The sequence below is a fragment of the Pinus tabuliformis genome, chromosome 4_2 (genome assembly GCF_031772625.1).
Source record: "Pinus tabuliformis cultivar Carrire ecotype Pingquan chromosome 4_2, CPIR1, whole genome shotgun sequence".
Taxonomy (NCBI): Eukaryota; Viridiplantae; Streptophyta; class Pinopsida; order Pinales; family Pinaceae; genus Pinus; species Pinus tabuliformis.
The window spans coordinates 173,379,607-173,393,530 of NC_142304.1; the positions used below are offsets into that span (position 1 = coordinate 173,379,607).

General features: G+C 38.9%; 1 protein-coding gene across 4 annotated transcripts in view; it reads left to right on the forward strand.

Annotated features, from left to right (window-relative positions):
• LOC149168732 (uncharacterized) overlaps positions 1–13,924 on the forward strand; it is a 391,641-nt gene that overhangs the window by 207,020 nt on the left and 170,697 nt on the right. For all 4 annotated transcript variants that reach the window (XM_089428395.1, XM_089428396.1, XM_089428393.1 and 1 more), the window contains exon 5: positions 8,069–8,122. In XM_089428395.1, coding sequence (XP_089284521.1) covers positions 8,069–8,122 — 54 coding nt within the window. The remainder of the gene's footprint in view (positions 1–8,068; positions 8,123–13,924) is intronic.

Genomic DNA, 13,924 nt, shown 5'->3' on the forward strand with positions numbered 1-13,924 from the left:
TAGACTTTTATAAAATAAAAAATAATGTTTTTTTTTGTACATGTGCCCATAAGGGTCTCTTACAATATAATGATGACCTTTGACTCATAACAAACCCTATAAGTATACAATGTTTACTTTGACCTATTGATCATTGACCCAAGCTTGAAACCCATGCTTTATAAATATATATATATATATATATATATATATATATATTTACTTTTTCTTTCTTCTTTTGATCAATACATAGAGATTACATCATTACATGAGACAAATGACAATTATGAAGACCGAAACTAGTTACATTCTTCAACAAGAATGTGTGGGGAGGATGAGTTGGGATGAACTAAGGGTGGGGATGTGTGTGAGAGTTTGGAGGTGATGGAAAGTAGGTTTTGTAGGGAGTAAGATACGGGAGAACGGGTAGTGGGGCAAAGGGAAGGAGTTGTCAGCGTTGTGGGGAGGAGGAAAGGGGACAAGGGGCAGCAGGGGAATGGAGGAGCAATAGTGGTCATATGGTAAAGGAAGAGAAATAGCCTTGTGGGCAAAGGAGTCAAACAAATATGGAAGAATGAAATAGGCTAGGATGATGTGCCAAGGCACTGCCTAGGTTTGTGGGGCTATGGGACCATCATGTTGAGTCATGGGTAGGAGGAGAGAATAGTAAAAAAAGAAAGCCATTTTGAGGTCATTAGGTTCAACAAAGGAAAAAACTCTATAATGTCTTTAAAGATTCCCCTATAGAGAATCATGAAGGAAATAGTACCAATGTTTCCTAGAAATTTGCAATGTATTGTTCTTGTAATGGGTTATCTCAAGCCGTAGCCAAACACATGTATCTTGGGAGAGAATATTGCTATAAAAATGAGTAAGAAAAAAACATTGGATTTTGAAGAGAGTGGAAGCCCCTAAGAGAAACCTCGGAAGTGTTAGTTTGGCAGCTCAATGACAAATTCCAATCATGGGACTAGATTCCTCTTTTCGAGAGGACCAATTTTGCCCTTTGAAGCACTTGATTTAGACATGGGAATGTGGATTTTTGAAGTGAAGCCCACAGTTGCACAGATAGTCAAGGTCGGCATAAGGACAAATTGCCCCTTCAAAGTTGCATATAAATACAAACGACCTCAAGCTGATTTGATCATCACATCACATCATTTCATCTTCTCTCTCTCAATTTGATTGGTTTGTACAGGCCTGAGGCAGTCCTCTCTCTCTCACACATGCGAGGTCTCTTGGCATCTTTGGCTGCAGTGTTGACTTCTCTATTTTGAATACTTTGATCAGCATTGACTTGCGTGTTTTTGGCATTTTTGATTTCGTCCTTTTGGAGGAAAATTCTGTTTCTGCAGGCCACATTAATTGGCACACAAACCTAGAAATTCTGGGCAGTTTGACTTCAGGAAAAATTGCAGACTTTGACCAGCGTTTACTTTGACCTTCGGAGGAGAGTGACTTCGATTTTTCTGGGGTATTTCTGTCTCTCTAGGACGCATCTTTTGGCACAAAAACTGAGGCAGTTGGAGCTGTTTGACTGGTGTTGACCACAGGCTTGACCTCAGAGAAAAGTGCAGATTTTTGACTAAGTTTGATCAGACTTTTTTTGAATGTTTTGGGATGATTTTTACCATCATTGGAGGCCGAATTTATGGGCTGTTGACCGAGATGTTAGAGGCAGATTTTGACCATTGAATTTGACTAGTTAGGGCATGTTGACTGCTGTTGACTGTTGACAAGAATTGCAGATTATAACAGTTGACCAGATTTGACTTTGGAGGATCATATTTGATTGGTTATGGTTTGTCTCTATTGGACAGACAAAGTTTGACTTTGACTCATTGTTGAAATTGGACTTTTGTACTCTTTGCTGAACATTTTATGACAATCTAAGAGAAGAAGAATTTCAAAGGGTTTTCCCCCTTGTGGGGTTTTTTTCCCTGGCCTTTGACCAATCTTGTGTTTGTTGTTGATGTATTGATCGTCTCCTATTTGTTGTTGCATTTACTGTTCTATCTTCAATTACTGTTGATGAATGGAAGTATTAGTTACTGTTGAAAAGATTGCTATTTGAAGAATTGAATTTGGGCTAAAGTAATTGATTCAGCATAGAGCAATGTAAAAATTAACAGGAAGCCATAACTGATAATCAAGAAACCCTAAATCCATAGTCCATAGGGAATGCCTTTAGCCAAAAATCCCTTGGTCCTTACAGAAAAAATTAGAAGTGGAAACCCTAGTTCCATAACCCTAGGTCAATGTCACTACCCAAAAAATTCCAAGAAATTTCTGCTGAAAAATCAAATTTGAAAAGCTTAGTTTCATAGTAGCAAAAATGTGAAGCATATGCCCAAAGGTCTCCGAACCGTTGCTGAAAAAGGAACAGACATGGAAACCGTGGCTCTGCATTCATGAAAGAGTGAGACACTAGCCAGCAGTCTCCAAAACAAAAGCTAACAAATGCCGAAATAAATGCTAAGTGCACCAATCTATGAACCAAATGTCTGTAATTAGTGCAAAAGATTGGCACAAACAGCTTTAATAAAGCATCTTTCCAGCAGAAAAACACAACGAAACATCCTCAATATCCCTTTCATTAGAGTTTTTTCCAGATGCCAAGTCTGAACACAAATATCAGCATGAAGAGCCAAGAAAAAACCCTAAAAACAATAATGAAATGAGTAGGAAAGTTTCACACTTGCTCTGACAGTATGTTGGTATCACAAACATAAAGAGGGGCTTGAATGGAACCAAACCACCAACTCAAAGACCTGCAGGACAAAGAGAAAAATCATCACTAAAGAAGTGCACCAACAATGGACTAAAAGTGTGCTAGAGAAAGAAAGATGCCCAAGCATGAGTGCGCCACACATGAGATGCATAAATACACTTGAAAGAGAAATTATGCCAACCAAAAGAGAACAACAAATATGTAGTGCCAACAGGCTTAAAACATTTGTATTAGAGAGTCTTAGATCAATGGTCGTTGATTTACAAATGAGGTTTGATTTGTGTATTTATACCTGACTCAAGTAGGGCATCCTCCCCGTTGACCACTGTGTCAACGACCCATAGTAGTACACCCCCTTTTTTCGCAAAAGGGATAGCGCCTGATCGATGTGTTCGTGCTGTCCAACTATCATCATCTTATAATGTAAACCCATTCTGCATGTGTATAATGTAAATAATCTCAACAGATCCGTGTCGTGTATGTAATTACCTAGGTAAACCTATTTTTCTGGTGGCGATCTACATTCTGGGAGGTTTTATGTCTCACCGATCCATTCTCAAATGGTCGGCAGAGTTTTCCTTCAACCTTACCCTAAAGCCGGAATGAATTTTGTTATTGGGATCTTAGGCGAGTCCTAGTGTTATAAATTGAGTCTATGTGAAAGTAATTTGGGAATAATCCTAACTATTTGGTTAAGTTATTTTATTACAAATTGCTTGGTCTGCTGGATTATATTTGTGTCACAGAAATGGGTAGTCTGTGAGGGTCTATTATAGATGGGTTTTCCCCTTATGATGTAAAAGATATAAAAATTATGATGTAAAGTGTCTTGAGGGTTGGAAAAATCATTTATTCCCTCATAGGTTAATTAATTAAATTTTCTGGCCAAAAATTAATTAAAATCCTAAACCAGAAATTTAATTAATTCTAGGTCCTAGGTAAATTTAAATTCTCCAAAGGCAAAATTTGTCGGTCCTTAAAAATTAAATTTTAAGAGGTCCAGAAACTAAGGTAAATTAATTATTTTGCTAAATTTTAAGCCTTTGGTCCTTGGGGTTAAGTCAAAGTCAAAATTTTGAGGAAATTGATTCAAAAATTTAATTTTTGAATTACTTAAAATGCATTTAATTGAAAAATTCGAATTTTTCCAAGAATTCAAAATTTCGACGGATGAGATTAAAAGAAATTTTGGTCCTCATCAACGGCCAAGATTGGGTTGACGAGGATCATGCGAACTAGCCATTGGAGGATTTATTTTTAAATAGGAGGTATTTTTCAGTCAGTTGATCTGGTCTCTCGATTGTGTGCTAAGTGAAAAGCTCTCTTTGGGGTTAATTTCTGTTGGTGTTTCTCTTCGTGGAAATACTGTAAGATGTGTCATTTTCATGTGTAGATTTCTTTTTAGCTATTCATGATAGCTTTCTGAAGAGTGATTTGAGTACAAGTATCTTGCTCAGTTGCTGGAGTTTGAATGATAATTTAAATTTTGAATAATAGTAGTTATCTCTATTTATCTGAATTTTATTATCATTTTCTCACTCTACGTTGATGGTTAAGTTGAGTTTTGCAGGAAATCCTTGCTTATTAGATCATTCGGCGTTTGGGGAAGTTCTTGGCTGAACTAGCCAACTCCCGATCTGTGTTTTCTGAAGAACCTAGCTTAATTTGATCCTGGGCTTATCATAAGATATTTTTTTATGGGTGATGCATGAAGGGTTTTGAGCTTAGCACCTCCTTTAAAATTAAAAAAAATTATTTTTCTGTGCTAAATCGATTTGGCTGTTGAGAGCCTCAGATTATCAGATCTTGGAGCGGAGTTAGACTCACACTCCCTAGATCTGATAGATCTGCCATTCATGTACATAGATCTGTGATTATTTTCAGTTTTCTGACTTGGGGTTTTTCTGGGTTTTTGTATATATTGTTTGGGTGTTTTTTGTTGTTTTACAGCTACATATCTGAAGGAGAAAACTTTGTAGAGTCTAGATCTAGTCCTTAGAGGGTAAGATCTGGATCTCTGGGGTTCATTAGCATCATTTTTTGCAGGGATCATATTTAGATGTTGCAATTCAGGGGTTTAAATTTATTTATTTTCAGATCTAGAAATTTCGTGAGGGTTTCATTAAGAAATTTGAAGCAGAAGAATTATAAATCTTAATTAAGATTTCTCGAATTTTTTTTAAAGGGTTTTTGGGCCACCATTTTCCTTTTTTTCTGCTGCTTGGGATTTTTGTTTTGCAGTTTTGCTGGAGAGATTTCGAAATTTTTTAGGGAAAGTCTCTTATTTCCTTTGTCTACCTTCGTTTTGAAAACCCTTCGAAAATTTTCCAGTTTCCTCGCTGCTCTTCAGGTTCGATCCTTTGCTGCCCGTTGCCTCTATTCACCTGCAAAACGATCTGCTCCTCTACGGCCTCCTCGCTGCATTTCCCCATTGCTAAGCTCGTGTCTTAAGCGCCTATCTGCAACCTTCATAAACCCTCCATTTCTTCACGTTGCTTCCTCATCTCCAAGCCCTCGTTTCTGTTATCTCCTTCTATCCACAACCCTTCTTGCTGCCAGATCTCTGCTCCTTCACATCCTCCACGTAAGCTCCATCCACCTCTCCATTTGACTGCTCTGTCTGCATCTGATCTGTGTTACTCCCTAGCTGCACCCTCGGCCTCACCTCCATTACCGTTGAGCTGCGTGCATCCTTCTCCTCCATACCCTTGCACAACTGCTCCTCTACGCTGCTACCCAACCTTCGCTGCGTCCCTCTCCAAATCCACACATCCATCGTTGCTTCGTCCTCCCCATCAACCCGTAGCTGCCATTCTGAGCTTCCCCTTTGCCCTCATCGCTGCCCTCTCTGTGCCTCCTCCCTCCATGCGTTCTTGTAGTCCTTCGCTCCTCCGTCGAGCCTTTCAAACCTGCACAACATACCATACGCTTTCCACGATTTTTTAATGTTTTATATATGCTTTTGGTTACGTTTCATTTTTATTTATTTTAGGTTAGTTTCTTTTAGATAGTTCGATTTGTTCTTCTTATGAAATTTCATTTTTTGATTTTATTTGTTTTGACTTTTCTTTAAAAGAAATTAAAAAAAGGAAATTCGATTTTAATTTTTCACTTTTAAATTTATAACTTTTTTTGATTTGATCTCGATTTTCTTTTTTTTTTTTAAATTTTTTGGTTTGATTTTGATTTTCTTATTTTTTTAAATTTTTTTTTTTTATTAAAATTAAAAAAAATCTATAAAATCCTAAACATTTAAAAAATAAAAACTAAAAAAAAAAATCTAAAACATTTAAATTCATTTTAAAACATTTAAAAAATCTAAAATCTTAAAAAATCTAAAATATTTAAAAAATAAAAAAATCTTAAAAAACATTAAAATTTTTCTAAAAATCTTAAATTTTTGGTGACTTGAGAATTAAAAATGAAATAAATTAAGGGGTTTTCACTTAAACATTAAAATTTTTAATGTGGCCTATGGCCCATTAAAAATTTCGATTTTTTAACCCGTTGATTTGTTTTACTTCTTTAGTTATCGCCTAAGGAATAATTAAGATTTAAATTTGAAGTTCCTTAGTGTTATTAAATGCATATTTTTCTATGGTCAAGGTGCAATAAACGTTTTAAATCATATTTGGCTGTTGGAGAAAGTTAATTGAATCTAGATCTGGGCAGTTAATGAAAATCATTTTAGATCTGGAATCTCTTGCATGTTAAAGTTTTGGGCGTTTATATTAATCATTCATGATTGTCACTGTTCGTCACATATTGGAAAAATATTCTGGATGACTTGTTTTCTTACTTAATCTATGGTTAATTCAAATTAAAGGCACTGGTCTATAATTATCTCTAGTTGGTGGTCGTGTCTTGGTTACATTAGCGTTTAATCTATTCATTTGAGTTAATCGAGATTCATTTAACTTCGTTAAGTTGTTCATCATTAAAATCTCCTAAAGCCTGTGTTCGACAGGGTTTCTCATCCATTTACTTTAGGGACTACCCCCCTTGACTTGCTTAGGAGAGAGTCTAAACTGAGTAAGGATCAAGAGTGACTACCTTTACTCTGAGCGTTGTCGTAGTGCCTAGACATACTGTGCGACAACACTTCCAAAAGGGGTTATGGGTCCACATAAGGTGCACTCCCCAAGAGGGTTATTGAGGCTACATATCAAAGTTGACTAGGTTGGCCTTAACCAAAGCCTAATAATACAATGAATGATCACATTAATGATACAATAAGAGTTGGTTGTAGTTGAATGTGAGGATTACACCATTTTCAAGACTCGGTAACATTGCACTTAATTAACCGCTTAATTGACTTTTTGCTTCTATCCTCTTGTTAATGTGATTAAGTCTCACTATTAAAATAGTTTATGGATTTTTAAAGATATGTTAAAGTTTATAATCCCTTGTTTCTTTCTTATTTTCACCAAACCATTCTCTCTTGATTACCATCAGGAATCATTCTGTTTGCCTTGTGACAAATTTTGAGTTTTAAACTAGAGATGCCTTATGTATGTCTTTGGCATGCATAACTTTAATACATTATAATGTGATTTTGTAGTTGGGTTCCTACTTTTGGCCACATATGGGCATTGATGTATTTTCTTCCTTCCTTTCTAGGCTTGAAAGAAAAAATGGTTATTCTCTTGGTTTATCCTATAACACAAGCAAGTTGATCCAATTTGAGTAGCCGCTTCTATCCCTGATTCTTCTAAGCTTTACCAATTAATTTCGGAAAAAGAAATTTTGTTCTGGTTCCTCATACAAGCCAATAAGATGACAGAGAGGGAGAAGTAAACAACTGTGTATTTCTTTTATCCAGGCCAACCTCATGATTATGCAAATGGAAACGTTCTAGAATGCCTATTAAGATTATTGATTGATTGTTTGCTTTCTTGGAACCTGTCTATGTAGAGATCATATGATAGCCCTGTAGTTTTTCAGTACAATGGTATCGTTTACAGAAGGGATATTGTAGTTTGTTGAGTAGCCCGTCTTCCACTTTTCAGCGTTGTAATCTTTACTATCAGTTGTAAACCTTTGGTAGAGCACTTGCATTGTGTAGAGTGTTCGTAAACTGTTTCAAAAAATACTTTTATTATTTGTTCATTTTTTTTTACTTGTAGAATGGAAAGATGAAACAAACAGATATATGTATACATGTGTGTGTGTGTGTAATTATTCAGGGTTTTAGCATGTTTTGTACTAAAGATTCCATAGGTGCATATTGACTTGGAAATCAATATAGTTTCTGCCACCTTCATGAACTTTATCCTTCTAAGCTTGAAAACTTTGTTATGTTTTACATTTGGATTTGTTTAAACTTTAAACATAATTTTTGAAATTATATTTTTTCAGGATCTTTATGAGAAGATTGTGTCAAATCGTCGCTGCCTTCGTTATGAGTCAACGGTAATGTTCAAGGAATTTTTAACTAGGATAATGCAAATCTTTAGTTTGAATCATTGATGACTTCTAAAATAATCTTTGACAAGATGCTTAGGTTGCCAAAATGTCTTTTATGTGTAAAATACTATTTTAAATATGGCCTTTGATTAAATTACTTGTGAAAGGCTATCTTGATCGACAACAAAGAGCATTTCAAATAGATTCCATAATATGCACTCAGATATTAGTTTTATTTATAGGCTATAGAAAAGTTAGAAATAGGGAGAGATCTGTTGGCATATGTTTAAGATCAAATTGTCAAATGAAAAAAGTGTTGGGAGCAGTCTGTGAATGCAAGTCTAACTCAGTATAAATTTAACCACCCATTGTTGAAACTGTTCCATTATGAGAAGCATCTGTTTCAAAATTTGTGCAGTGCGGGATTGGTTACTTAATGTTTCTTACATTGCTTCATATAAATCATACTAAAAGAAGCATCGATGAATATAATTGTAGTCTTATTTATGGTTAAGAGTTCCACTGCCCATATTTTTCTAAAAAACTGTACCATAATATCCTTAGTGCAATTATTTCTGATATTTGGGGTTGTTTCAGATGTCCTCTTGGTATTCTTCGTGACCCACAAGTTCCTTGGTTGATTTGAGTTATGCGCTGCTCTATTCCCTTTTTCTGGTTTCACATTTAGGTGTTGTGTTTTGCTTTGAACCAATGTGGAAAAAGTCGAAGTCAGGATTAAATCGGCCAAGGTCCAGAAATTGAAAAAGTCGTTAAAGTCTGGAGTTTTTTGAAAAAGTTGGCAACAAGTCTGCAAAATTAAAAAAATACAAAAATATTCTCTTTTAAAAAAAAATTAAAAATTCGTTAAAGAAACTACCTCACTCACAATTTTTTGGAAAAGCTCCTGATTTTATCTAGACTTTTTTGATAAAATCCCGATTTTTTCAAAAAAAATTTAAAAAGTTGTTAAAGGAACTACCTCACGATTTTTTGGAAAAACCCCTGATTTTATCTCGATTTTTATGATAAAATCCTGATTTTTTTTTGTTTTCCAAAAAGTCGCCAAAAATCCAGCTGATAAAATCTGCTAGCTCAAAAAATCGGACTTCGCTAATTTTATCGCGACTTTTTCCACACTCCTTTGAACATAACCACAGATATATGCATTTTGAAATTGTAGTATTTTTAGCATTTTTTATGGACATGCTTATTGATGGTTAATCATCATGCAGAAATTGTATGATTTCTTATAACTAACTCTTTTGAAACAACTTCTAGCTTAAGTTGATGGATATCTGGAAGACTATAATCAATTTTTGTTGGGTCTTCTCTTGACACGATTCTAGACAGGTTTTCCTGTCCAACATGCACTTTTGTGACTTCATGATTATCTGAAATCATATTCCTGAAACATTAGTAGCCACGTACAGACCCGCCCTTGATGCAAGAGATTATTGTAAAATACAAAGGGTTTTTCCAATTCATATTGTCCGAAACTCTGCAATGAAACTATCAGCCAAAACCCTTCTTTTGATATCGTTAAGTAATTTCTTTAAGCCTTCTTCAATTTCTGACTTACATAGCAAATTGGGTAGTTGACATCTGCTTCTCCTAGTTGAGCCTATTTTGCAAAGTCTAGCACTTTAGTGCAAAGCCTCACTAAGTAATTTAGATCGAGAACAACAATGGGAGAGTTACCATTGCCTTGTTTTATTTTATTTTAACTAGAGGAATTGAAAAGTGGGCCAGTTTCATACTCGCAAGACACAAGGTTTATTCCAACAATTATCACTATAACTTGTAGGTTCCTATGATGCCCCTGCCATAGACAGGTTAATCAAGGGGATTTGTACCTTGGATCTCATAGTGACATAACACTTCATAGCATGGATTTACCAATTTGCTGCCCCACGAGGGAATGGAGAGTTACCATTGTCACCTCAGCGACTACTCCCCTACTGTCATGTCCCTTCTCAAACACATTAGTAACAGGGCACTGCTACACAATTTTGCACATTTTTTGTCTAATGAAGAGGGCCCCACACTTTCGACTTAGGGACTTAGGGGCCAAATCGACTTTATTTAGCTGCTAGTGGAATGTGGGGGCCACCCAGATAAGAGTTTGAATTAGCCATTCAATATGCTTGGAGGGAAAATTGAATGCGTGGATGGAGGGGCCCATATGAGGCTAAGGGGGCCCAACGAGTTATTAAGAGAGATCAACTCTCATTTGGTTTTCATTCTGAATATTTGTCAAACAAACTCACTCTTGTACGCTCTGCTACTTAGCGAGTCTACCGGTTGTTTAGCCATGAGTCTTCCGCAGGGAAGATTCAACTTCTACTTCGGGGGGCCATTCGTGCCTACCCTAGGGAGGTTGTTCCACAGAGATTGCAGGAGTTACCAGCAGTTATTCACAACTTAGCCAGCCACGCAGAGGAAGGGACTGTGTGTTTTTTGGGCAACCAGAAATACGCAGAGGTTGATTTAGACAGCCAAGAGGCCCCTCAATTGCTGGGAGTTTTCGGGAGCAAGGAAGGTGGAGGACTGAGGGTATTTTATCAGTGTTTTGCAGTCAGCCAACTAGTACACTCAGGAGTATACATTTATGGGCAGAGAGACTGCACAGTGGCCTCCAACAACAAATTCGTGGGGCTTGATTAAGCAGCCATCAAGGCCAAGGACCATCTGGGAAGTGTTGAAGTTTCCAAGTCTACTTAGAAACCCTCCATGCACTTTATCTGACTTATTCCTACCTACTTGTTATTTTACTTAACAAGTTATTTACAATGTAAATACTGAAAATAAACACTAGTGCATGCTCAACATATTACAGATCAACAACTAAAGGAAACAAAAACAATCACACCATATGACACCATTATTTTTGGACCAATTTCCCTGGAAAAACCCAATGTGGGAAGACTGATGCAACTATCTGAGGGTTTTCTTATTAAGAAATATCAGAGTACCATCTGGGTGACGAAACTGGCCTACCCAACAAAGAATTTCTTTGGCAGTAATACCTCTCAGTTTCTGACAAATCTCCTTGCTAAAACCCTAGATAATCCTTCCAGCAGCCACTCAGCACAAATCTACCCCAGAAACCCCAACGTCAGCCTCTCTTTGGACTGCGTCACCCCAGATGGGTTTGCGTCAGCCCTTTGGACCTCTGAGTCATCAACTCTGGCCTTTCTGAGGCTCTGTGCAGCTCTCGACTGCCTTTGCGTGGCCCTGCGTGAGCCCTGGCTTGCTCTGTGTCACTCTCCCTGGCTACTGCGCTGCTCTCCTGACACTATCTCTGCCTCTCTGTGTCTCTGTACTCAAATGCCCCTCAGTTGCATCTCTCGATCACTAATTCTATCTCTCTTAGCAAACCCCGCTCTAGAGAATAGAATGACTGATCACTTTGGTGTATCCTCCAAGTGACCCTCAAGCCTCCTCTTATACTTTTCCTGTTGACATATCAACGGCTGAGATTAAGTCCCTAATCAACGACTAAGATTAGATTTGGCTTGATCCATGTCTTTTGGACCATTCTAACACAGATTCAGATTAATACACATTAATATTTTATTTTCCCTAAGTTTAGACTTAGGGATTCCATTAAAAATATTAATTATTTTAATATCTCCTGATATTTTTAGAATCTGCCCAAACCCTTTTTGGGTATTGGAGATCTCATGTGCCCCAACCTCTCCACCAAATTTCATGGCTAGAGCACATCCGATGCTACCCCAAATCAACACTCCCTCTTAGCGAGGACTGTGCTCTAGCAATACTCCTCACTGAGTATTACTCTGATCATCCGACATCGGTCCTTGGGCTGATGCTAGGCTTGTTGCCCACCATCCTCTCCACTGCTGTATCCTGTACTGCCGCCCATGGTTCTGCCATTGGCACTGCTGCATCTATACGACTACTCCCTCTACATCCATGCTGCTGTTGGTCCTTTCTCCCAACACTGCATGCGCACTGCACCTGCTCTCATCATGTCGCATCGTGCTGCCCACTGCTGCATTGTAACTCAGTTACTAAGAAGTAAGTAACTGATCTCCCAATCTGACCTCTCCATTGGGCTAGAGACACCCACTGATGCTGAAGCTCCCTCTTTCGTTGACAAGTGCTCCCTCTCTGACCTCTGCGTTGCTGCAACAACTCCTTGCATCTCGCACCGTTGTACCCCTTTCCGTGCCATCTTGCATTGGTGCAACACTCACGTGCCTCTCGCACTGCTGCAGTCTGCTAGCCTAGCGCTGTCTCGGGACTCCTGCACTGTAGCTCTCTCTGTCGCTCCATCCGCATCCATCTCTACCCACTCAGCCTGTCCTACTACTCCTTTTCAGGGCTCTCGTAGCAAGGTCTAATCCATGAGGCTGGGTACCTCGAGGATCCTGCCCCTCATTGCCTGTAGTCCGCTTCACTGCAACTCGATGTCTCCCCACTTCCGCTCAAGTGGTGCGTGTGCACTCATGGCACAGTCATCGTGTGCCAAAACTTCCTTCTCTGCCCATGCTGGTGCTGCCTTAGTCTCGGAAGACTCTCCCTTACTCTTCTTCCTTGTACACTGGGTCACATAATGACCCAACTCCCCACAGTTGAAGCACTTGACCTTGGAGAGATCCTTCTTCTTCCATTTTTCCTGCTTTCCCTTAGATGCTAGGGCAACATCTTCCTCCTCCTATTTGACTTGGATCCCCTAGCTGCTGCTACCCGTCTTTGACTGCCGTATGATCTCTTCCTGGCGAAGAGCCACCCACATCTCGTCCCAAGGTGGGAGAGTCCTTGCCCAGTATACCCTGGACAAATACCTCCTAGTCTTCTAAGACAACATTCAGGGTTGTCCTCATCATCAACTCCTGATCCGGTGTGGCTTCTATAGCAGTCAACTGATCTCAGATCTCATTCAGTCCTCCGGGGAAGGTGTCAATCAGTTCTCCCTTCTTCATCTGATACGACCTCAACTGGTTCTCATGTAGCATTTTTCTCTGCACAGAAGTATGTTAGTACAATTTCTTGAGAGCCTCCCACATCTCATATGTTGTTTCCTTCTCAGTAATGTGTGGTACTACATGATCCTTGACCCCGTCAAGGATGATGCTTTTGGCCCTCGCCATCGCCTCGTCGTACTTGTCGTTATCATTGGGGTCGACTGGGATAGCTATTACCTTTAAGGTGAAGTTCTTGACATGATTTCTGTCAAGTACGGATAAGATTCTGGCCTTCTAGACTACGAAGTTCGATGCTCCATCTAGTCTATCTTGGTCTCTTACTCCGTGTAGTGCCATGATGCTCTTCTACTTCCCTCCTGGAAGTTCTCTGTTCGACTCCTCCGAGTCTCTACTTCCCGTCTGGAAGTTCTCTTCTGGACTTCCTCTGAGTCCCGATTTCCCTCCTGAAAATCCTTCTACTGCTGTCGAGATGCCCCTTACTCTGATCGTCTTGTGCAACCGCACCACTGATCCAGATTCCTCGGCTAGAAACCCTCGTCAGCAACTCCCTCCTCTTGGCCTTGCTCTATGAGGTACTGTTCTGACTACAGTACCTCACCAACTCCACTTTGCAATATTCCCACAGCCTTCTAAACCCCAACAACCTGAAGGTGAGAGCTCCTAGGCTCTGTGCAATCTTGGCACCAACAACTCGGCCTCCTCAGCCAACTACATCAGCTCTCCCGGCTTCTGCGTGGCTCTGCGTGAGGCTCCCTTTGCCTTCCTTAGACTTTGCACTGCCTCTTCCCAGCTCCCCTTGATGACGTAGGCACTGCATCACCCTTCCTTGTTGCTGCTCTGCGAGAAACAACATGTC